At 38.5% G+C, this 24,639-nt stretch overlaps 1 protein-coding gene across 1 annotated transcript in view; it reads left to right on the forward strand.

Moving 5' to 3' along the window:
* Nucleotides 1-22,184, forward strand: part of mapkapk2a (MAPK activated protein kinase 2a) — a 39,152-nt gene extending 16,968 nt beyond the window's left edge. Inside the window, exons 2-10 of the mRNA XM_074674118.1 lie at nucleotides 9,380-9,519; nucleotides 16,723-16,787; nucleotides 16,976-17,055; nucleotides 17,185-17,311; nucleotides 17,448-17,523; nucleotides 17,602-17,726; nucleotides 18,529-18,614; nucleotides 18,751-18,831; nucleotides 20,420-22,184. Of these exons, the coding sequence (XP_074530219.1) occupies nucleotides 9,380-9,519; nucleotides 16,723-16,787; nucleotides 16,976-17,055; nucleotides 17,185-17,311; nucleotides 17,448-17,523; nucleotides 17,602-17,726; nucleotides 18,529-18,614; nucleotides 18,751-18,831; nucleotides 20,420-20,554 (915 nt within the window). The 3' untranslated portion in view covers nucleotides 20,555-22,184. The remainder of the gene's footprint in view (nucleotides 1-9,379; nucleotides 9,520-16,722; nucleotides 16,788-16,975; nucleotides 17,056-17,184; nucleotides 17,312-17,447; nucleotides 17,524-17,601; nucleotides 17,727-18,528; nucleotides 18,615-18,750; nucleotides 18,832-20,419) is intronic.
* The last annotated feature ends 2,455 nt before the right edge of the window (nucleotides 22,185-24,639 follow it).

A 24,639-nucleotide genomic window follows, 5' to 3' on the forward strand; every position in this document is an offset into this window, starting at 1 on the left:
TAGGCCTTTCACGATAATAAATTTTGCTAGACAATAAGTTTCCAAAATATCATAGCCGATAAACAATATTATTGTCAATATAATTTTGATTTTTTTTTTCAATTTTTTCATTGATGTAGTTATGATAAATGGGATAATAAAGTGAGTACACCATATCAAAAGCAAGGAACTTTAATTTCTTAAGAGTATTTAACTGTAATTAAAAGGTCAGGATCTTTTAAATAAAATAAATTAAACAAAAAAATATAATAAATTTAACAAACAAGAAAGAGAAAAAAAAATGTCAATGAAAATAATTAATACTAATCAAAAAGAGTAAACATAGACCCTGTCTCTAAAGAAAAAACGAAACTCAAAAAAAAAAACAACTATAAAAACTATAGCCTAAATAAAAGGGAATTTATACCGTTTCTGAATTGTTTGTAAAGTGAACTTTTTCCCAGTCAATCCGTACTGTCTGTCAAACATTTTTAACATTTCTGGCTTTCAACCGTATTGAAGGGCAGCATTTCTTTGGCAACGTAGCTGTCTTTGAGCGCCCACCATTTGGCGCTTTTATTTCTATGTACTTTGCAGACCAAAAGCCTCAGTAAGAGCGGGTTGTCAAAGAACATGGCTCTGCTGCACCTCCCCTTCTTCTTCTTCGTCGCCACTATTTTCAAACAAATGTGACATATCAGCTCGTTGGTGTTCATGAGCTCACACTTTGTTCATTCTGATAAAAAACAAAATATTCCCACACTGGGACTGTGGCAGGCGGCTTAAGAGCCGTATCTTTCGTGCCATCACTCATATTAGCATGTGTTTCCTCCCTACCCCTCAGGACGCTCACTTCAGCTCTCTCCGTGTGTACGTGCGAGAAGCCCCATCTTCACCCCAAAGATCGCATTTTTGACAGATGCTCACTCCGCTATAAATCCCCTAAATCCGCTACAGAACCTATGCACCACGATGTTAGGAGAGATAGACGTAGTAAGCCATCTTCTCATTCACTCTCTTTGGTCGAAAGAGAGGAGGAAAACAAACATTCATGCACATGTCAGTTTATCGAGGCTGGCAAACTTACCGAGGACGTTTTTATTTATTGTTCGGTTAATCGATTTATTGATTATCGTGACAGGCCTATATGCAGCTATGGAAAGATTTCAGATGCGCTTCAGCCACCGCCAGACTTTAATGACCATCTTACAACCAGGCACCAGCACAACCTTTGAAAAGTTTTATTTTTACTTTAACCCTTAGATGTTTCTATAGTTAGTTAAATTTTAAAGCATCCAAACATTGTGACCCATCGGTAGAATTTGAAGGATCCTGATAGACTTAACATGCTAATGTCATGGAGTTCAGACCAGTATGTAAAGTCAGTTGTAGAACCATTCAGCACATTCACACGTGGCGAGTGAGTCCTCAAACTTTCACACTCAGAGACATTTAGTGGTCCTGTGAAGCCCAGCAGATGTCTCTCAGATGTCTGATCACATTATGCTGTATTGACACAGATCCAGACACACCTCCTCTGTTAGGTTGTTATTTTATTCTTTTGTCCAGTTAAGAAGCTTTTCTGATTGAGCTATGCTTAACCTGTCACCCCTCTTTAACCTCCTCCCACCGCAGTATTGTACCAACACATCACCCCCAGTCTGATTGTTTTTCTTTTTGGATTCAACGTTTCTTGTATCAGCTCAGGACTTTTCCTCAGCTCATGAGGGGCAGGTGGAGGATGGTTGCTCCTTCAGCTCCCTCCCCATCCCACCTCCCGTTGTCTTGCCCCAAGCTCGGGGAGCTTTTGTGTTTGCTAAAGGAAGAGCATTGTGTGCCCATCTGCCCCCCTCTTGCCCTCCTCCCCCACAGGCTCTGCTGTTTAGCCTCAAAGGGCCAACAGCAGATGGGGGGACCAGCAGAGTGGGGATGGGGGAGTGTTCTCGTTTGAGTATATGATTGTTCATGTGAGGAGAGGATGGCTTAAAGTCTTTTTTGTTGAGGGAAGCCTGCTATATTTAGATGTGCTAATTTTAGTTTTAGCATGTGACTCTTGGTTCCAACACACACACACACACGTCTGTACATACAGTCATACACATACATATCTTTATAGTGTGGTGGAATAGACTGGTACGCTCAGTTTAACGTCCATAATATTCTGTACTGTTCTAAATTTTCACACATTGTCTGTCTGGCGTGTTGCTGATGTGCTTTTTACCATGGAGGGCCCAGGCTGACCACGCTGTGACACACTCAGGAGGCTGCAGCTGCGCCACCTGCACAATCTTCCAATGCACAGCAGGGTCTCACATCAACTGCGTTCCCCCTCACACACGGCTGCAGTAATTATTAGGTTACAACTCACAAAAGTATTCTAGGTTAAGGTTGCAAGCTGTGCCTACACTTAACAGCTGGGAGAGGCTAAGGTGCGCAGAAAATTAGGAATTAAAGTGAGTGGGGTATAAAAAAAGAGCAACTATTGATGCATGAGAAGAATGTGTGCCCAAAAGGGGAATGGTGTCTTCTGTTTGGAAGTTTTTTAAAACATCTTATATCAAGAAATGGTTTATTGTAAGATATGATGGGCATGTGGTGTTGAGGTTTTGAGACGGTGGACTACTGTGAGTGCAGGTGGAACAGGGCAGAGTGGCAGAACATATTTCATTAGAAGAGAGCAGAGTAACATCTCACAAGCATTACTCAGAATGCCTTTATTAACAGAAACATAACAATCAATGCAGCCATGAGTGAGGAGGGAACATGGCGCAGTGACAGAGCCCTGACAGCCTGTGCTGCACAAACCACCTGTGTGCACAATAAATAAAAGACACACTGTATGATGTTGCATGGATACTCAGTACGCAGTGCTGAATAAGAGAAATACTGTCATATAATGTGGCACCACCTCGGTATTAAGATACCAAGAAACTTTCCTCATAATGCCCAGCCCTTCACATGCACAAACCACACACACACACACACACACACACACACACACACACACACACACACACACACACACACACACACACACACACACACACACACACACACACACACACACACACACACACACACACACACACACACACACACACACACATCAGTCTCGTAGTTCCTGATTGATAATAATAGATCAGGTAACAATTACAATTTAAAAAATAAACTGCCTTGTGCATTACTGACAAAAAATCTCCAGGTTATACTCTGTTATTTTAAAGACTACAATAATCCAACAATAACTGGGATATGTTACAAATGGACCGTACATGAGAAACTTACGGCACCTTTTAAAGTTTTCCAATCGCTGAAGAACTTTGACCCCAACCATTAGCCATTAATAATAGAGGCTGTTAACCTGTCTATCAAGTTTTAAATACAGTAATTTAGCTGCATACTATCAGACTCAAGGCTCAACCTTCAGAGGATGTCAGAGGCCACACTGTTAGGAGCCTTTTTTTCTCACCAGTTCAAGAGACAAGACCTAAGGTTGCTGATTTCTGGCTGTATTTCCACATGATATGACATAACCTGATTATACCTCCTGATTTTAAAAGGAAAACAATGTTTGAAGATTTGTCAGGGTAGCAGGCTGGGGGTAAAAAGTTCAAAGTCTCTCCAGTGCACAGAAATACAAGAATGTTTTGCTTTAACATCAGTACTGGCAGTGGGAAACAACATCATGCTCAAATGTTGATGTGAATTTTTTTGTCATCTTAATTCTTCTGAAAAAGTCACTGGGCATTTCTTACAAATGAAATGTTGCTGATTTCTTTTCACTGAAGGTGTCAAACACCTTTACTGAACATTAAATTAATGCAACACAACAGAGATTGTTTACTGACACTGTTGCTCTGGCCATTATTCAAGATGATGTTATGTTTTCTTTATAATTTTAATGGAAAAAAGATGACGTCAAGCAGGGTTGAGGATTGTATTTCAGTGAATATGCTTGGGAGATGAACAGATAAACCTGACTGCTTGAAATTGAGTAAACCACCTTTTGTGTCAGGATTTTTATCAGCTCTGAATGGGAAACTTTTCATCAAAGCTCACTGTCTCACGTGGCCTGTGACTGACTTAAATGCACTGCAAGTGTAGCCACTACATGAGAAAGTAAGCTTCACTTCTTAAATAGTTCACAGTTGTAACCAGCTTCCGGACACTGATGAAAAGAAAACAGAAAGACACCTGCAGAAAAGCTACTCCACCTAAGTTTAGACTTGCCTTGTGCCTTCAGCCTACATATTCTCTGACAGCAGCTGACGTGTGGATTTTTTTCAGAGATTGTACATGTTCCATATCAACAGCTGTTCAGTTTCCTGATTCTGTGAATTACATGAAAGAAGGGTCATCAGATCAACAGATCTACTGTGGTAACTAATGTCCAGGAACTTTTTAATTTTCCCCTAAACCTTGACTTGGAAGTTACACTTGTACTGGAGTTTTGCAAGGTCTCAGTGCATCAGTTCCCTCCTGTGCCTGTGTCCTCGGGTGCAAGTGTCTGTTTTTTTTTTAGAGTGATGACGCAAAAAGTGAGGTCCACCCTTGTTTGCTCTGTTCCAGAGGAACGGGGTGGTTAGACTGTGCTCTGTGCTCACTGTTGGGATTGAGCAGAGAATAATTTACTGCTACACCATGCCAGCTCTTCCTAGAAACACAGTCACTTTTTAGTGAGTCACTCTGCATCTCTTTTGTCACCTACCAGGACAGGTGTAGGTGTTGTTAACATGTTATCACTTAGCTTTAACACAAAAAGTTTCAGCACTACACCTCATATCTTACTGAGATTTTCTGTTCTTTTGCTTCTTCACCTTCTGTTGCTGTCCTGCTGATTATTTTCATTTTCACTGTAATCAAGTATTGTTTTGTTTTTACTTTAGCTTTTACTTAGTTTACTCCAAATCAGTTGTAATATTTTAATGTTTTGCCGTGTTTTGTTGAATTGTTGTCTACTTGACAATGCAATTGGCAAGGTCATTTCCGGTGGATAATTACATTTACAGTTTCACTGTTGCTTGTTGAAGTAACTGAGTGTGAAAACTAGTGCTATCAGGCGATCAAAAAAATTAATCTAATTAATTACAGGATTTGTTATTAATTAATCTAATTAATCGCATTTCAATCTCATATCTGCTTAAGGTCCCAAAAAAAAGAATTTGAATTCCAGGACATTAAAATTACATTAAAAGACACTAAAAAACATTTAAAAATAAGGTGGGAATATATAAGACAACATTTTTTAGGTACCCTGAGGCACAAGGAACACATGAAAAAAGTTTTATGGTTCTATCTTTACAAAATCTACACAGTCTTGCACCTAAGATAAGCTGATTTGATTTTTAGGACGGTTTATGCTTCTGTAACATTTTTAGTCGATGTGGACTCAATTTTCACTGCAATATGAACTTCTATACTTCTATGAGGTCAGGAGAACCAGGGCTAAAGGCTAAAAACTGTGAGGAACTATGTAAAAACACTTAATTCAAGTCTTGGATCAAAGAAAAATGAAGTATTTTCAGTTTTACATGCTCTGAACACACAAACTGTTGCTCATTGGTGCAGAGCAGCCCCAAGCTGAAACATGACACTAGGAAGATGGAAGCAAATTTTCAAAGAATTCTTTAGATTTAAATACAGGGCAAATATCGATCATTCATGGCTTGTTTAATACAGTTAAGAGTGTAGAATTATCTGTTTTTTACAGAATTGAGCTAGAGAATACGGTTGATTTTCTGCAGATTTTCAAAAAGAATGTGTGAATAAACGAGATGTGGACGGCAGTCCCCCAAAAATCACTCTCCCCCCCTTAAAGCACGTTGCTGACATCACGTGTGATAAATTCAGGGACCGTTGGAAATTTGAAAGTCTGACGAGAACACCACTTTTTCCAAGTAGGACAAACATATAAATGCCAGACATTTGAAAATAAGTGCGTCTTTGAACGCAGGTTAGGGATCTAGATTAATCTGCCTTAATTTTTATAACGCGTGTAATTTATTAATCTAATTAACGCGTTAAAATGACAGGCCTAGTGAAAACCAATATGATCAGTCTTTTATCAGTCAAATCCAAGGTGAAAACATAGATTTTATCATTTCATAGGGATGCACCAATCTGACACTCAGTATCAATATTGGTCTGATACAAGTCACATTTTAGGATAGGATACATTTAACAGTATATAGTAAAAGTTGACTGATCCAATGCCAAATTCACTAACATTACTTGGCCCAACCATGAAAAGATAGCTGAGGTGGCTGCTGGAAGTTGTAACACTTTTCAACTGAGCAGAAATCTGCTTGAAAGTGAAAGCGGTCAGTCGCGCTGTTGTAATGTTAGCAGTGTGGACTTACTTTGGACTTAAAGAGGAAGAAAAGACAAGCTCCAGCACTTTGTTGTATATCCTACCTCACTGGAGCTGTACAAGTGTAAAAGTGAATGTTCAAGCCACGTGAGGTCAAAGTAATACACCATTCAGAAACCCAGTAGAAATGATTCACATTGATTAAAAAAAACAACAACTATCAACTTCGAGTGGCCCTCTTAAAACAAGGAGACAAGAAAGTGTTTCAAATTAAACTCAGTTGAGTCTGAACGTAACACAGCTGTTGGAGAGGTCTTGTTTTAGAGTCAGGTTGCTGTAAAGCTACTGCGCTGGACAATGAATTAAAAAAAAAACACAAGTCGGTGTTAATCTTACATAATGTGTTTTTTTTTTGGAATGTAAACTGGTGTTGTGTAATACTGTCAGATGTCAGTGCTTTCACTTTGAGTGGATTGATCATAACGAAACTTAAGTGCTATAAATCTTCAACAGTGAAAGTCTCCCACAGTCCAGCATTAATCTGATGAATGAAAAATGTATTACAGAGGCTTCAAAAATCTTCAAAATGTTTAAACTTTTCTCTGAGTTTTGGCAAATGAAAAGTTGAGGTGTGCTTTTATTTTTTTAGTAAACTGAGTTAGTTCAGTGAGACATACCCAGTTTAAAAGGGTTTAAAACAGTACAGCATCTAGACATCAGGCCATATTTAAGAGTCATGAACCCAGGATAGATTTAAGTTCAGTTTTTGCACATTTGTTCGAGCTTAAATATGACCAATAGAAAGTGCACTTTGGAACCAGGGCGCCCACCAGAGGGCGCTGTGAATTACAGAAGACTTAACATGTTTGGATGAAGTGTGCTGTTAAGATCCTTTTCAAAAGAGCTTTTATTTGAATTAGGTATATTCACCAATGAGTGTATACACACACACACACACACACACACACACACACACACACACACACTCTTCAACAGAGATAGTTGGGTCAAAAGAGCACATCTATTAAAATGTGCATTTGAATTTGTTTAAAGAAATGACACAAAGAAGCCTCATGTAGTCTTTCACACAGCATTGCACAGCTTCTGATTTTCATGCTGCTCTTCCTTTTATCACTACTCACAGTCACCATGAGATCTGATTCAACTTGCATGCAGCCTTAACCTGCAGGTCTTCTGTTTTTTCTGTCTCTTTCTTTCTTTCTTTTTTGTACATGTAAATATCCTGAAAAGCCTGTGTACAGGATCAGTCAACAGTAATGGGTCTCGGGCTGTCCCAGCTCGCATTACTGGCCACTGTTGTGTTGTGACCGTGGGCAGGGGTTGGAATGTAATACACCACAGATGAACAGACGATGGCTCATTGTCAAAGCTACAAGGCTGGATTCTTTCTCTTGACTGACGAGGATATTTTTAGATTTCACTTCTACACAAATGTAGCTGATTAAATCTGTAAACAAACTGGTTCTTTTCAAGCACTCATGATACTTTGAGCAGCTTTACTATGACAAAAAATGAACCTTATTTGTTGTATTTCAATCTTAATGTTTTAAGATTGGATGTGTAATCAGCACTGTTTGATGGAGCAAAATATTGTGTCAGGTTTGAGCTCATGGTTCAGGTCTATATTTGACCCTGCCATTCCTTTGATTGTAATAAAAGAGTAGTTTCCTGTGACAATCTCTGTGGCATTTTCTGTGTTATTCAAAACCCACTGTACATGGCCCTGTGCAGAGCTCTGCCTACTTAACTTGACTTAACTCTTATTTATCAAAAAGACTGTGCAGGCCTTATGTTGGTATCCCTTTAAATAAGTAATACAAACCTATTCACAAGTGCCGTGGAAAGATTGTGATGAACTATCTTTGACTTACAGTTTTTTACATTGAAGTTTTACTTTATTAGTTTTGTCTAATTGAAAAGGCAAAATCATTAAAGACTGCAACAAAGGATTCAAGGATTTTTTATTATCATTTCACGCATGTAAACATGAAGTGGAACAAAATGAGTTCCCCCGGTTCCGGTAGAAGCCCAGTCACCTAATAACATACTATTGTTGATTAAAACACACTATTTAAATATAAAAGCAGCAGAAAAAAGTATAACCATAAAAAATTGTCAATAAAAAAGGTGATCAACACTGTCAGGTGGAAGCAGTAATATTTATAGCAGTTTGTGCAAAAAATATGCTCAATCAGAAAATGTACAATTTAGAATTATACAAAATAAAAAGTAAAAGAATCATTTTTAATACTGTGTCATAAGAGTAAACCGATTAACTTCTTTGTGTACTTGAACAGGAATAAAACATCCTCAGTGAATTTCTGGACATATTTTCCTTTCTTTGCGTAACCTCATGAAGATAAGGTTATTTTTAATATTGCGAGCAGTGCAGTACAGAACTTAAAAACACCTTGCCAGAAGGCCTGAGTCTGCCAGGCACCAGGGGGCCGAGCAGGTCAGGGCTGTAGTGTCCTTGAGCATCTGACAGATGTTTCCCAAAATTTCACCCATAACCTGCTTTGAAGGATGCATAAAAAGAGAACTCTTTCTGTCCAGGACTAAAGCAGTGAGGAAAAAAGATAAAGAATACTTTGAGAAGGCACAAACACTCAATTGCAGCTGCCTTTATCAAGGTGCACTGACATAGTGATACACAAAGAGGGTGCTGCTCCACAAAACTACATTTCTATCTCCACACTTATATTTCAGAGTTCTGTCAGCAGGTGGCAGCACTGCATCTATATCTTGCATGTACACACTGGATGTGAATTAGAGGTGGCCTCCAGGTTGTGTCAGGTCAACAGGTTTATTCATCATTTTCAGCCAAGTCTGAATGTCCCTACAAGCAGCTGATCACAGATCCTGTGCCGTCTGCCATCATTTGTTCCCTGTGTTGTATGTCCAGTTTCATGCTCTTTACTACATGATCATGTTCTGGGTCAAGAAAAATAAGAAATGGTTTGTCATTATTTATCATTAAACAAACTGAAGGAAAGAAACAAACTCTAATATGCCTGCCTTTATTTTAGAAATGTTGACTAATCATCCTCTGTCTGTCCATTTGTCCAGATGCTGCAGGATTGTGCCAAGGCCAGAAGGGAAGTGGAGCTCCACTGGAGGGCGTCACCTTGTTCCAACATTGTGCGCATCGTTGACGTCTATGAAAACCTCTACCAGAGCAGAAAGTGTCTGCTTATAGTTATGGAGTGGTGAGTGCATAATCTCAGATACACCAAGATACCACCTCTCGTGTGGTAACCAGTCCGCTAAGTCATATATGCAAATCTTTACTGTAGGCCTGGGCGATATATCATTTATATCGATTAATTCGAATTTTTCCTTGTGGATGATTCAAAAAATGAAAAAATCGAATTTTTTCTCCCCGCTATTGCACACCTTTTATACCGCGGCAAGCGCTGACTTCATGTGTGTGCAGCATGATTTAACAGTTCACTAACAAAACAACAGAAACCTAAATGTCATAAAAATGTTCTTGTGCGTTTTTGACACCCAGCACCTAGACGGACACATGTTCCTTATAGCCCGTATCAACATCCCAAAGAGGTTGATATAAACTAGACAGCTCGTCAGTGAACGTTCAAATCCCTTCCCTCCAATCCTCTGTTTTCTATCTGTCACTTTTTAGAAGTTTGTTTAGATCTTTGACTGAAACATTTACAAAGCCGGGACCCTTTTATGTTCACCTGCAGATTATTCATGATGTGATTGACGCGGGTGAAACCTGTTGCTCTTCGAAGTTAATACTCTGATCATTTTGAGATTTAGACAGTAAAGAAATATACATTAGTTTTTCTCAGAACTACCTCACTGTACCGAAGAAAATCCCCTCTTATGGTGACATGGATGGATCATGATTAGTGAAAAAAGACTGGGGGGAGGGAGACGGGACGACGATGGGCGATCGAACAGAGCGGCACGCTGCTCGGACAGACATGACTGAGAAGTTGTTAAACTCTTACCTGGGGGAAAGCTGAGTTCTGTATTTCCCTGCAACTCCCTCTGTTCCACCAACTAAATCCTCCATTCAGCATAAATCCGTCCGCTGACGAGCAGAGCAACATAACGAACCAGCATCGAGGTGGGCTCTGTCAAGCAGGGGCAGACCAGACTTTTTAGACTGGGGTGCCCCGACCAGGGCTCTGACTTATGCAGGGAGGCATAAATTTTATGAGTCTACACTTGAATAAATAGCATTTATTTTTACTTATTTGTTCGTATTAAAATTAAAGGATAAACAGGCTACAGCCTTAAAAAAAATAAAACTAGACAGAAACAAAGTGTTTTTTTTAATCATTTAAAAGTAGAATATATCTGAATAGTGCTGTAGTGGACTGAAACAGTACTGTACATGCTTTTTGTAGCCGTATTTTTAAATTCAAAATGTACAAAATGGTGCAGCTTTCACTGTGAATGTAAATAAGTCTGCCTCCTTTAAAACTACAAAGTGAAGTTACTGAAACAGAAGAAAAGCTGAAAATTAAATTCTAAGAGTCAAATAGAGGTTATTTTTATTAAGTTTTTGACAAAATTAAAACAAAACTGGTTTTGAGTGATCTCTTTCATTTGTACTTATTGTTCTCTTTAAAATGAAAAAAAAAGTTGTCAAAAAACGATTTTTTTGTGAAAAAATCTGAGATTTTATTTTTAGGCCATATTACCCAGCACTACTTTACTGTATACGTGAGTATGAGGGGGAAAACTCATGTTACCTCGAACCTCAGGCTAAGCCCATATAATCAATAAGTCAATTAAACACATGATAAATGAAAATAAACTTGATAATTTTGCCACGTGCATGCGTGTTTGTTTTTCCCGTCTCCTGCCTCCAAACAGTCTGGATAACAAAAGGATTCACTCGGTGCATCTCCCAGCTCTCAGCATCTGTGTGCATTTGCTCTATAGCGTAATGAACAGAGTGAACCCTCTTGTTAGTCATCCAGAATCTTTGTCTACAAGTAGATGCGGACCACTAGCAAAAATACACAGAGTGCAGCAGGTTAGCCTTGTGAGCTTGTAAGGAGCAATTCAAGTTAACATAGTAGAAATGAAGAGGCAAAAAGGTGATTGTAAAGCCAATTGCCACAACATATCGTTCAGCAAAATTTGTTATCAACCCAGGCCTACCTCAGGCACCACAGGTCTCAAAGTCATTAAAAGTACATCATGTTGCGTGTCACAAGAGGATATATAATGTATATGTATATATTTTTTTTTACAGATAATAGATTAAAGATTCTTCAAAGTCAGCTCAATCGATAAATGGTCTTTAAAAAAAAAAAAAAACTAAAAAACAAAACTAAAAAAACTCTATCATTATCTCAACATTAGTGTGTTTTCTTTACTTTTTTACATCAGCATTTGTGAAGTGATGAGCCCTGTGCTTTAAAGACTTGTTCCCAACACAGTTCAGTCAGATAGTTATTGTAAATGTATCGAGCGTGACCTTAGAGGAAAATGACCCATTTCCTCTAAATGATCTAAGTCCAATTTTCTCACCTTTTGTATTTCCATCTCGCGACATGTAACCACAATAACCTCAGCACCCGACTACACGTGCATTCATAAAAAAATGTGGTTACCTTTGTGCATTAAGTATGCACAGTGGACCAGCTTCTCAGACACATACAGCGAACATCAGCGAGTGATGAGTAACTTCCCAGAGAAAACTTAACTCAGCATTAAATTGAAATAAAGTGATGCCCCTTTATGTTAAATGTGTGTTGAATATCACACTTAGATGCATAGTTTCTTATTATAGATATAGCTTTTTGTTCTGTTCTCTATCTGACACAGCAGAAGTACAGCCTGTCTGATGACCTATATTCTGCTGGTTCAGTTTTCCCCTGTGTTGTGTAATGGGTCTCTAAGTCAAGTCACCTTGAAATTCAGGAAATTCAGCCAAGATGAGACTGCATCTCCTGATATACCCTTTAACCCTTATTTTCAGGGCTGGGCGATTATGGTAAAAATAAGAATCCCGATTATTTTAAGTGATATTCAAATCACAATTATATACACAATTATTCATATATTAAAAAAACTTCAGTACTGATTTAAACACAACTTTAAAGAACCAGCAAGTGGCACATACAGTATTATTGATACACATAAGTCACACACACTCACTGTGGCTGCACGTGGAACACAGAATAGCTATGAAGCACAGGAACTTGCATACATCTACACTGTGTGGCATATTAATTGTTTTTCTTGGATTATATTGTTTTTATGATTGTCAGATGGCAAAATTGAAATCACGATTAAAATCCGATTAATTGTCCAGCCCTACCTTTTTTCCACTAAATGTGTTCCCTTTACTTAATTTACAGTGCACACCTTGACCCCAGGTTAAACTTTTCCTTATGTGACCGACAATCTGCCCAGTGATGGAGCATCTAGACTCTTCAACAATAGTAACCGTCATAACAGTAATCAAAGTAATAATAAAAAATAACCATCCAGAGCAGCGTTTAGAATGCACTTTGTCATTGCTGAAATTCCCAGGGTCTTGTGGAAAGCAGCATATATTGCTTCAGAATTTGTACATTTAACTCTAATAGTGCTCCCAGATGTGCTTCCCATGCTATGGGCACTGATGCATCCTCAGACCATCCCAGATCCAGGCTTTTAACTGACTCCTGTGGCTGGGCAATATAGACAAGCAACTGTATCTTGATGGTTTTTAGCTGAAAGGGGATTTATAATATACAGTGCCCAGCATCTATGATAAGTAAGTTTTTAATCAATATCTCAATGAAGATAAACACATTTTCAAATTGTTGATGAAACTGAGTTAACAAACTATAACTTGAATAAGTTTTACTAAAATAAGATGGTGCAGAAATGAAGACAGAACCCACAACAGTCAGAGACACCCACAACAAAAAAAACACTACATCTAGTATTTTATAAAATCTCAATGATTTTTGAGGACAGCATCAAGTCTTCGAGGCAATATATTGCAACGCTATCTTATACCATTCTTCAAGAAGCACCTTTTTCAGAGCCTCGATGCCGGATGAAAAAAGGATGCTCTTCCTACCTCTTCAGATACCGTCAATGAAAAACAACTTCCTGACACCAGCCGCACTCATACAGTCCTACATGAGGACAGCGACACCACCATGTTTGAATTTAGGCATTGTGCAGTTTTCTTTGTGCTCCTCACTTTTGTGACGACATACAGCCTAAAAGCCATCAGTTCCAGAAAAGCTGATTTTGGTGTCATCACTCCAGAAAATAGTCTCAGTCATTGTTGTCTTTTACAGCTGACAGATTCTGTGCACAGGCTTAAAGAGAGACTTCCTCTGTGGATGATACTCATACATGCCATTCCTCTGCAGTGTTCGCTGTGTTTTCACAAGAAACAGTCACCTCAGTTTGGCTTTCTAGTTCTTCCACTTGGTCATCAGAAGACCCTGCTGTTGAGGTGTTACATCAGTGGACAGCCTAGATGTTGCTGTAAGATGGTTGCAGTGCCATCCTTCTAAAATTGTTGCTGCCTGAAGCTTTAATGATCTTCTTGTAGCCTTTCTGGTTTTTTTTCCTCAGTTCTTGTGACACTTCTTCACCAGGTGGTACCATTACTGACAGAAAAAATGAGGAAGGCTTTTCTCTATCATGTAACATCTCTTTATAGCCTATGGTCTGCTGCACACCTGTCGAATGAATGAGTTGACTCACCTGGAGTCAATTCCTGTTACTAATAACTTTGCTGGCTAAAAAATTAGCTATGCTCCTAAGACTTAGTGAGGATACTTTTTGTGTGAGCAATTTTTTTTTCAAGTTTTTACTGTAAATGGCCCACAATCATGGGAGTATTTTGTGGAATCATTTCCCATAGAAAACTGAATTCTGTAAAGAAACTAAAGGTTTTCTGATAAATATGTTGGAATGAAAGTTTATTCATGCTGAACATTGAATATCTCGATACTCTTCTGTCAAGAAATATTCCTTTTTAGCCACAGTTTCTAAATCGATAATCTTGCATATATATTTTTACTGAAAATCAGGCTTGGTATCAGTTCATTTAACACTGCACCCAGCATTGGCCTGCATGATCTTGAGCCTATTAGCTGCTCTTCTCTGTATAACCCCATGTGCTTGCTTTAGCTTCTTTTTGCCTCTTTATCACAAACAGAAATTTATCAGGTGACAGAACCGTTAGAAAAAGACACACAATCTTTTTGGGCTTTAAACCAGGATGTTGCTAGCTTTAGCTCACAAGCTGCCATGCTCTACTTAAGTTTCACATTGGGCTGAAATGTATCTGTCTGTAGGGGAACAGAAAAAGATTAGTTTTGAGAGTGGCATGTGCTGGAGAAACCTGGAGACGTACTGCTTTGCTGTCAAAATGAGCATGAAATGAAAGTTCCTCATTGAAGCATGAACTGTTTGATTTATTGTTCCAATGACTGGTTATAAAACGTGCACATGCTGTATGAGAGGGGGTTTCCAAACAGCACTTTTCTCAGGCGAATAAGCCTTTTCACGTCTACTTGTAAGGTGTTGTTTCCACACTGTACGCAAGAGGACGAAAGACGTGGATCAAATACAAGATGGGTGTGAGTGTTTCAGTGGTAATGGTGTAAGATATGAGCATCAAACTCCCATTTCATGAGTTTTAGGTATCTATTTTGCTGAGAATTCAAACTCAACTCTTTCAGATAACTCAGATGTAGAGGCTTGTGTCAAGAAGATGCAACCAGTTCATCTTCACCTTTGACCACATGAAACAAACCCAACACGTGTGAGAAATGGCGCCTGGGATTGCTGCACCCAGAGATGCTCTCACACAGCTACTACTTAAATATTTATGGGAAAAAATGATGCAACAGCCAGGTAGCTCACCCTCAGCATGCAGAGTATGAAAGTTTGATCGCACAAAGATAGATGAAGGCACAGACAGATGCACAAAATTGTCTAAGGTGTCATGATTTGAAACTAATACAGTCATACTGAGCATAAAGATTAAATGAAACCTACCGTGTGCTGAGTGCATTTTCTCAAACCACAGCTTGCTTTGCATGTGAGTACTACCGCCACTGCCATGAAACTCAGTTAATAATACCATTTTTGTTTACTCATACATCAATCAAAGTAGTCAAAATGAAAGTTATGGAAATAACTGCACGCTTGTAAGATGGGATAAAGTAACAGTAGCTATAATCTACATATGCAGATGATCAGTTTATACAGGTGTTTGTAGCTGGCAGTTCTAAGTATTTTTTTTCCAAATCAAATCAAACACACAGAAAAAGGAATTATCTTACACATAATGCTGTCTCTAATGAAATACAACCAAGCAACCTGTGTGGTTTTCTTTTTGTGGAAATGAACTAATTCACGGTGTTTCTTTGAAAAACTGAAGGGAATCAACACTGTATGAACAGACACAGCAGTTAGCCAATGTTAGTTCCACCTTTTTTTCTGTATTTTTAATAAAGCTTGAGTCTTTGAGTCACCTTTTGATACAAATGTTGAATTAAAACCTTACATTTTGATGTGGTCAAATCTGAGGAGGATTTCTGGTTGTGCCACTGTGGCAGCTCTAGAAAATATTTTCTGCTCCAACATTTTAGAAAAACACATTTTTTTGCTTTATTTTAAGTGTCTGTCCTCCCTCATCACTTACACAGAACAAACATGCAAAATCTTTTTCTATACCATTATCTTCATAAACAGACTTCTGATGCAAATACAGAGGACGGGTTGCGCTTCCTGATTTAGTTTCCTGAATTGTAGCAGAGCAAATCACAACTTTTTTACATTTGTTCTGGCCATGTACAGGCTAACAGGGATTCAAAACTTTGACACTACAGTGTTGCTCTTCTTTGCCATATAAGTATTAACAGAGATGCAGAGGGAAAGGTTTTGATCAATGAAAACAGCTTGATTAAACAAAACATCACATGTAAAGAAAAACCAATGAGGGAGGCAGCACATCTTTATATTTTTATTAACTACCCAGGCAGCATATTTTAGTTCAAGACACGGTAGGGACTTCTGTGCCTGTTCTTAAAACCGCTAAGCTATTTGCGTGTTTGTTTAGCTTTGCAGTTTTATCATCCAGGCATCTGGTTGAAAAACTCAGTTTTTAAAACTAAACACGGTGGCTTATATCGGCTCTCAATACAAAAATAAAGCTGCTGAGGTTACAAGGCTCAATGAGGAGGATTCTCCCTGGTGGCCATCTTTAGACCAGTGTGCTGTCAATGTAAATGTGCACGTTTTGGCTGTTGAAGATCTGTGATTAGGCAAGTGGGGGCAGTTTTTGTCCATATGGAAGAAATGTTGAAACCAGGCCAAACGAGTCAGCATGAGTGAAGACCAGTGTTGGAAACTTTCCACTTCCTAAAGCCAAATCCTGACTTTTTCTTTTGTTTTTGCAGTATGGATGGTGGTGAGCTCTTTAGTCGAATCCAGGACAGAGGGGACCAGGCCTTCACAGAGAGAGGTAGTAATCTCATCATGACTTTAGACAAACAAACATCAAACTCTTCTTGTAGTCTGCAGTATTAATAGATTATGTCAGAGGCTGAGATGTGTGAACTGTACGTTTGCTACTGAATGCATCACTTGGGTGACTTTTAATTGATGTTAAAACTAACTTAACAAACTTAACTTTTTTTCTATCAACTCCAGAGGCATCTGACATCATGAAAAGCATCGGCGAAGCCATACAATTTTTACATGCCATCAACATTGCACACAGAGACGTCAAGGTTTGTATCATGAGGCTTTTCAGAAGTGTATCTGCGCTTTATTGAGAAATTAAAGTTTTCTCCCATAGTGTCTCCAGTTGAATCAACAACCACTGTACTTTTTTTTGTCCATCTAAATCCCCCCTGAAGCCAGAGAATTTACTGTACTCCTCCAAAAGACCCAGTGCACCACTTAAACTCACAGACTTCGGCTTTGCCAAGGAGACGACTTCACATAACTCCTTAGATACTCCCTGCTACACACCCTACTACGTTGGTAAGAATCACTTCTGTGCCTTTCCCATTTTCTCTGCACATGATGCTTGTAACTGAACAGTTATTTATCACTCATAACATGTTTGTAAACATTTGAATCTTACATTGACCCTTCAATCATTTCTCTCTGTCTGCAGCTCCAGAGGTCCTGGGCCCAGAGAAATATGACAAGTCATGTGACATGTGGTCATTGGGTGTCATCATGTATATCCTGTGAGTTGGTTTTCTGTATTTACGGTAAATCTAGTTAACCTCAAAACTGCTATAACTAATGTTTTACATTGTCAACAGGCTGTGTGGGTACCCTCCTTTTTATTCCAACCATGGCCTTGCCATCTCTCCTGGGATGAAGAAGAGGATCAGGAAGGGACAGTATGAGTTTCCCAACCCTGAATGGTCAGACGTGTCAGAGGAAGGTCAGAAATGGTCTATGCATAAATATGTATGGGGAATCAATTTTTTTTAAGTTTTTATGATGGCAGCTGGCCTTTTTCTAAAAATGCTATAGATATCCAATTATGTAAAGGATGTTTTGGGATATGAAGAAATTCTCACATCTTAAAATGATGTGAAAAATGCAGGCATCAGGAATTTGGTTTATACATAAAGAAAAAGCTGCTTAAGTTGGAAATATTACTTTATATTTTCTGACTTTTCAGACAAGATGTAGTTTCTTTCCCTTAAAGTGGTAAAATTGAAACTTACCCTACTGTTGGGGATTGTATTTGCAACAGTTTAAGGTGATGTCTTTTTTCTTGAGTTGCATGAAGTTTTAAAAAAGAAAAAAGAGAAGCTCAGGCACTAGTGCAATTTTTTCCCCGAACAAATGTGTTAAGTATATTTGTGGAACCAGCAAAGGGCGGGTTGAATTGACTGGAAATCTATTATTAAAAACAGTTTTAGATTTAAATGGTCTGCCCAAAAAAGATAGACTTTCAGTCACCTCTAGTTTTTACCTCTAGTGCTGGTGTTTGATTTTTCAAACAGTAAGAAAACTGAATAACTGAAGCCTGACCAGCTTTATTACATTATACGCCTCACTTTCAGGGATAAACATGCCGGTCAGTATTATCCCCAAAAAGTGTGTAACGATAAAACTGTTTGTCTGCTTCCTGTGTTTTCTGAATTATGCATTATTTTGTATTTTAAATCACAATTTAATTTTACCATGTTTATAAAAAGCAAAGTTTTGTCAACTGTGTGAACAATTGTTTGCAGCCAAACAACTGATTGGGACCCTCCTTAAGACTGAGCCGACGCAGAGGATGACCATCACAGAGTTCATGAATCATCCGTGGATCAATGTAATGTTGCTGTCATGTTTTTTCCCCTAGTTTGTTTTTTTGTGCCATCATTCTGAAGTTTACTGCTCTGGCTGTCAATCCTCCAGTGAAGTCAAACTTGCTTGTGTCTCTGTTTGTCATTTGTCTCTCTCTAAAGCAATCGATGGAGGTTCCACAGACCCCACTTCACACCAGCAGAGTGCTTAAAGAAGAGAAGGATGCATGGGAGGATGTCAAGGTAAGAGGCTCTCTCAATATTGCTGCATCATTTAAGTTTTCAGTGCATTTCTTGCTTTTGTATAGTCCATGTGGCTGATTATTCTAAAATCAGACACAAGTTCATTCGCAACATAGAATAGTTGATTTTGAGTTACCCTCCAAAAAACGATGATGTAGAGAATACTTCTCATAAGGAAATCTCTCAGATGGATGTACAGGGCATGATCGGTAAAAGAGGAGAAAATGACGGAAGAACTAAATATCCAAAATGAACATTGATATAGCAAAAATAAAAAGAGGAGTTCAGGAATTCATCCTCTATAACCAAGAAAAGAAGCTGCAAGTCATATTGTTAAGGAAAGAGTGAGCTGTGGCCTTGTGGAGCTAAGATAGGCATAGGTAGAATAAAATTCATAAAAGCTTGGACACAGAGTTTTGTTTGGCATTTTTTTTTTGGTTATTTTTTATTTTTATTTTTCAAACAAAAATCTTACAAATAGTATATCCACATTAGTTTAAGAAAATATATGAAACAGCAAGGAGGAAAAAAAGAAAAAAATAGTATAAAATGAAAATAAACAATAAAAATAACAACAACAACAACAACAATGATAATAAAAATAAAACAAAACAAAACAAAAGAATAGGACAAAAATAAATATTTATAAATAATAATAAAATAGAGTAACACCCACAACAGACCGGTGGTATATTTGTTATCATTTGATGATCAATATTAAACAGGCTCATTTTGAGAGTATACTAACTCTGATTTTCCATGCAGACACATCCAGGACTTTTTCATTTAGGACTGGATGAGGGCTGCAAACATAAAGCAGCATCTATAATCACCTGGGGCCTCTACCTAGTTGTAAAGTAGAGTCGTTTGTGTTGTTTTCGACAAATATAGAAGAACTCCAGCAGATGGAGTCATAAGTAGGACGAATAGCAATCCAAATTTAATCAGTGTGACCTCCTATAAGAAAGCATGGTCCTTTGTTGCCTCACAAAATAGGTCTCAACACTGAGGCCGGCATAGCTTTGAACGCTTTGTTTTGCATTTGGTTTGTCGTTAAGCTAGCAGAAAACGTTTTGAACTTTGGTCCTCTGAAGGGAGCAGTAACCTAATCTGTTAGTTGTATGTTAACCAAGATGTACCAACCTGCATTGCAGCACAACTCTATCAATCTTACGAACAAAGTGTAACCTCTTTTCTTAAAAAAAGAGGGAAGTATTTTAAGTTTGTTTTTGTTTCTTTTAAAACTGGCCAGCTCATGATCAAGAACTACACAGGTCTGTGTTGGTGCTCACACTAGGAATTAACACTGCTTTTTATTTTAAAATTAAAGTCGCTTCTGACTGGTTATTTTATTTAATTTTTTTTTTTTTAATTTATTTATTTATGATTTATTTGCTATGGCTCTCATTTTTTCCCCTGAAGTTATAGTAGATATATTGCTCGTTGTATTTAACTTTACAAACGTAACATATAACATAATGTAACATATTTACATTTGGTGAAAAATCCATGCTTTTTCCCTCCAAAAGTAACAGTACTGCTCAATAAAGCAAGTGGCCTGACGAGTTTTTTCTCTCAACATTTTCAGGAGGAAATGACCAGCGCCTTGGCAACAATGAGAGTCGACTATGAGCAAATCAAGATCAAGACCATAAAGGATTCAACCAATCCCTTGCTAACGAAACGGAGGAAGAAAGCTAATAACGGTGCGCCGGACCTGTAGTCTGCTGCCCACTGAAGATGCACGAATGCATGCACAGACAAATACAGGTTGTAAAAAGGAAGCAATAATTGACACGCGAGTCGCATTGCATGGATTTTATCAGTGTTTTATTTTTTCATGGCAAATCTAATGTTTTGTAGAAGTGTTTTGTTTTTATTACTCTACCATTTTAACAAGCCCAACCCTTTGCTCTGGCAGAGAGGATGTTTGTTTTGGTTTTTACACAAGTAAAGAGATTATAATTCATAGAAAAGATCAGGTTGTGTACTGAGAAGGGCTTGAGTGTTGGAATAGGACTTAAAGCCTTAGCATTAGCAGTCCCTGTCCCCATACAACCTTACACACACAAACACACACACACAGACACACACACACACACACACGTTCTTGTTCTAGCACTAGCCCTCAATCTGTGAATGTTAAATGAAACGGCTGAATCCCAAAAAACGAGATGGCAAGGGAGGGCTTCTTTAACGTACATGCAGAGTTATCAGATGTATTTTGAACTGACGAGTGGAATGTAAAGACTCTGCCCCTGACTGATGGCATTAGCTGGACACTCGCTCATTCGTGGGACATGAGTCTGTTGGGTTCAGTTTGTCGTGATGAATGTTGAATAGAGGCCTATGCACTCACTCAAGGGCCGCGTGCCATTCTGACAGAGCACCTCACTCTGGGCTCCTCTCTCCTTGATTTATCTACACTTTGTTTTTCAAAAACGTTGTTTTATGCCCGAGAAGGGTGCCAGGTGTAAGAACACAAACTGGCTCCATGCATGTAGCTCAAAGGAGAGCAGGAGCCCACGGATACTGTATTTTTTCATGGATTTTATGAACTTTTAGCATAGGCCTTAATGAGTGTTGCTATATCAGCAAATTATGTTTAACCCCTACCTACTATTTGGTTCAGGCTACCATCAATGTTATGCTTCAGAGTTCATAACATTGCCAGATTATATTCCAGGTTAATGCTATGCAGATGTGTTTGTCAGCAAGTGAAGTTGAAGTACTGCCAGGACCTTTTTTATTCTGTCAGTTATTGTGGATTTCTGTTTGCAGATGTGTCCGCAAGATATCAGGCAACAGTAGGGAGTGTTTGTGTATGTCTATGTAAGCAGTAGCAGCTTTTAGGGAGCACATATATCAGACAGATTGGTCCACCCCCTGCAGTCCCCCTGGAACAATCAGTAGGAGTTACTGTCAGGAGGGACTGATCTAGTTTATAGCCAGTGTCCAACAAAACATCTCCTCCAATCTTTTTCTAAGGACTGATTCAAAGTACTTAAGAGCTGCTCCTGTCCTTGTAGCAGAAACTGACGTAACACCAGCAAGCTGTCATCACATTCAGACAGGGTGTGATGTTTTTTTGTTTTTTTCTAGTTCTGTTAACCTAATGGGACACTGTCCATTTCACTTGGGATCATGTGTTTTGTTAGTTTAGCCCAATTCACTTTGTGAAAATCACATCCACATTACCTGTCACACCTCACCTATAAAATATTTCACTGTAAAACGTTTATCAAATGTTTGTGACCATGTTCCTTTTTTTTAATCCGCCTTGACACTTTTTTTGTAGTGGAAGCACATGTCTCTTTTTGTCCCTGTCACTGAGTCTGTTTAGCTTCACCTGCTGTTTTTTTGTCTGCTTCAGCTTTGGATTAAAAAAAAAAAAAAGCTGCTCTGGCATCTCTTTTATCAAGTACAAAATTAGTGTATCAGTGTAAAATTACTCTGTTAATGATATCTCTGCTTCCTCATTGAGGAAATCTTTCTTGTCCAGCATGTCAGTTTATGGCTGAAGGTTACCTCGTGACAAACAGACATGCAGGCATGAGTGACTCCTGGAATGCACATATTTGCGAAGCAAAACACAAGTGACATTGAGTCAACGCAGACATTTGCTAATACTGGGGTGTTGAGGGTAGCTTCCCGACAGGGGACAAGGTCATTTCTCTTCAGGTGTGAGGCAGCAGAAGCCAGGGAGCCTCCTGCTTTGAGTATGTCGAAACCTACAGTCATCTCTCATGCTTGAGTCTCGTTCAGGTAAGAGAAAGGGGTTAAATAGGTCCATGGGGGAGTTCCTCATTAGTAATCCTTTGGGGGTTGTCCCCCTTTACCCCACCTACATGAAACCACAGGACACCCACCAAGCATGCCCTCCACAGCGGGGAGGGGGACTGCTCAGCATTTTTGTCTCGAAGATGGGAAACAAAAGGTTAAAGGTTTGTTTTTTACCTTCTGAAGAAATCAGCAGTTTATAATCATCAGAAGATTGAACAAGGAGTTCAGATCAGATAAACATTCAAAAGTCGGAAACAGTGGTCTGTGTAGGAAACTGAAACGTGCCGACTTTAGCGTACCCGTGTCATGACTAGAGGAGTGTGGGAGCTTCTCTGCTGAAGAGTTGACAGCTCAGTTTTTTTGAAGTGGCATGCCAACCTTGTTTTCACATACAAGCACACATCTTATGAGACTAGACATGGCGCCTGGTGCCCTGCCGCAGACAGAAAAGCTTGATAACATTTGTCACACACTACTTGTGCAAGTAAAAGATCAAATGGAGAGCCTTTCTTACACATGAAACTTAAGTTTCTAATGTTTCATGTGTTCTGGAAACATGGTAGTGCTTACTGTCATGTACTGCTCTTGGTATACCTTGTGGTGGCTGTGGTTACTTTGATTTTTTTTTTTTTTTAACTTTTTCTCTCTTTTTTTTTTCAAAGAAAATAAAAAGTGCTTAGATTCTTGGAAAATGAGACAATTTCACAATCATATGTGGTACAGAGTTATTGTTTGCTGAAGCTGTTTTTCTGTTCTTTAGGTTTTCATGTTTGATCGTGAGCTAAACTCAAACACGTGACATCTGAGAACAAGTCATACCTGTAACACATTCTGTGCCCATTAGGTCCAAGTGGTGGTGAAAAAAAAAGGTTTCTGGTCCTTTGGTGATGTAATATTTTATCTTCAATTTTGGAGGCAGCCTTAGTGCCTCTTATTAAGCAATACTATTAATGAGCTATTATGTCAGATTGTTGTTGTGTCTCATGTGACCTTTTTTCTAGTAAAGACAAAGGAGACAACCAAGGAAATATTTTTGTCAATGACTGCATCATTCATACTGCAATAGTGAGATTACAGCTCATCACAAAGTGTGTCACTTATCACTAAAGCATGGTGGGTTGATGTATATTTCAGATGGATTCTAATTTTGTGTCTGAGTCACAACATGTAAGTATGAAAAATTGTTCTGAGTTCATCATTTTTGGGGGTGAATTATGCATCAGAGCTTACATTTTGGTGACTGTGCAGTTAATGTTTCCTTCCCTTGCTGTGGGTGTTTTAAATGACTCACATTTATGTGGTTATACAATGGCTTTGTGTGTGCCAGCTTTACAAGTGCCAATAGCTATAAGAAAGTAATTAAAAAAAAACAAATTAAGCACATCTTCAAAATTATCTTTCACTTGTATGAAAACATAATTTGATATTTCCATGTTGAAATATTTATAGAAATAAAAAAAAAAAAAACAGTAATCGTCTAATAAGATGGACCTGAAAACTCAGCCTGGAGGCGCCTCTTCACTTTCTGTGCACTTTTTAGAGGCCCTACCCATTACTGTTTGGATCTCATCCCTGTATCATATCGATAATTGTGGTCCGTCATTTCTTCTCATCTCACTTCTAAACCATTCATTTCTGAACAGACACACGCAGTCATCACACAGACTTGATCTGACGCAGCATTCTAACAGCCAGACAAGTCAAAAAACAATTACTTGTTTTAGCAATCAGAAGTCTGAATCAACTGAATGGGGAGCTTCCAAAGAAACTTAAAGCTCTTAGGTAACCTGTGATCATTATAAAGATAAAATAGTCTCACTCTATCAGATAACTGACGAGAATGATTATTCTGTCATTGCAATATGATACTATGCAGATCATCCTACAGTGACTGCGGCAGGCGGCTGATAATACGCAGAGTAGTTTCAGTTTAGATGCCTGAGTCAAGTCAGAAGTCAGTCAAGTCATCAGCACTTTGCTGTTAGAAAAATACATGTGTGCGTAAGCTGTATTCATTTTTTTAAT

This window comes from Halichoeres trimaculatus, unplaced genomic scaffold (genome assembly GCF_033239565.1).
Source record: "Halichoeres trimaculatus isolate MK-OKI-2021-1 unplaced genomic scaffold, fHalTri1.1 fHalTri1_scaffold_1, whole genome shotgun sequence".
Lineage (NCBI taxonomy): Eukaryota > Metazoa > Chordata > Actinopteri > Labriformes > Labridae > Halichoeres > Halichoeres trimaculatus.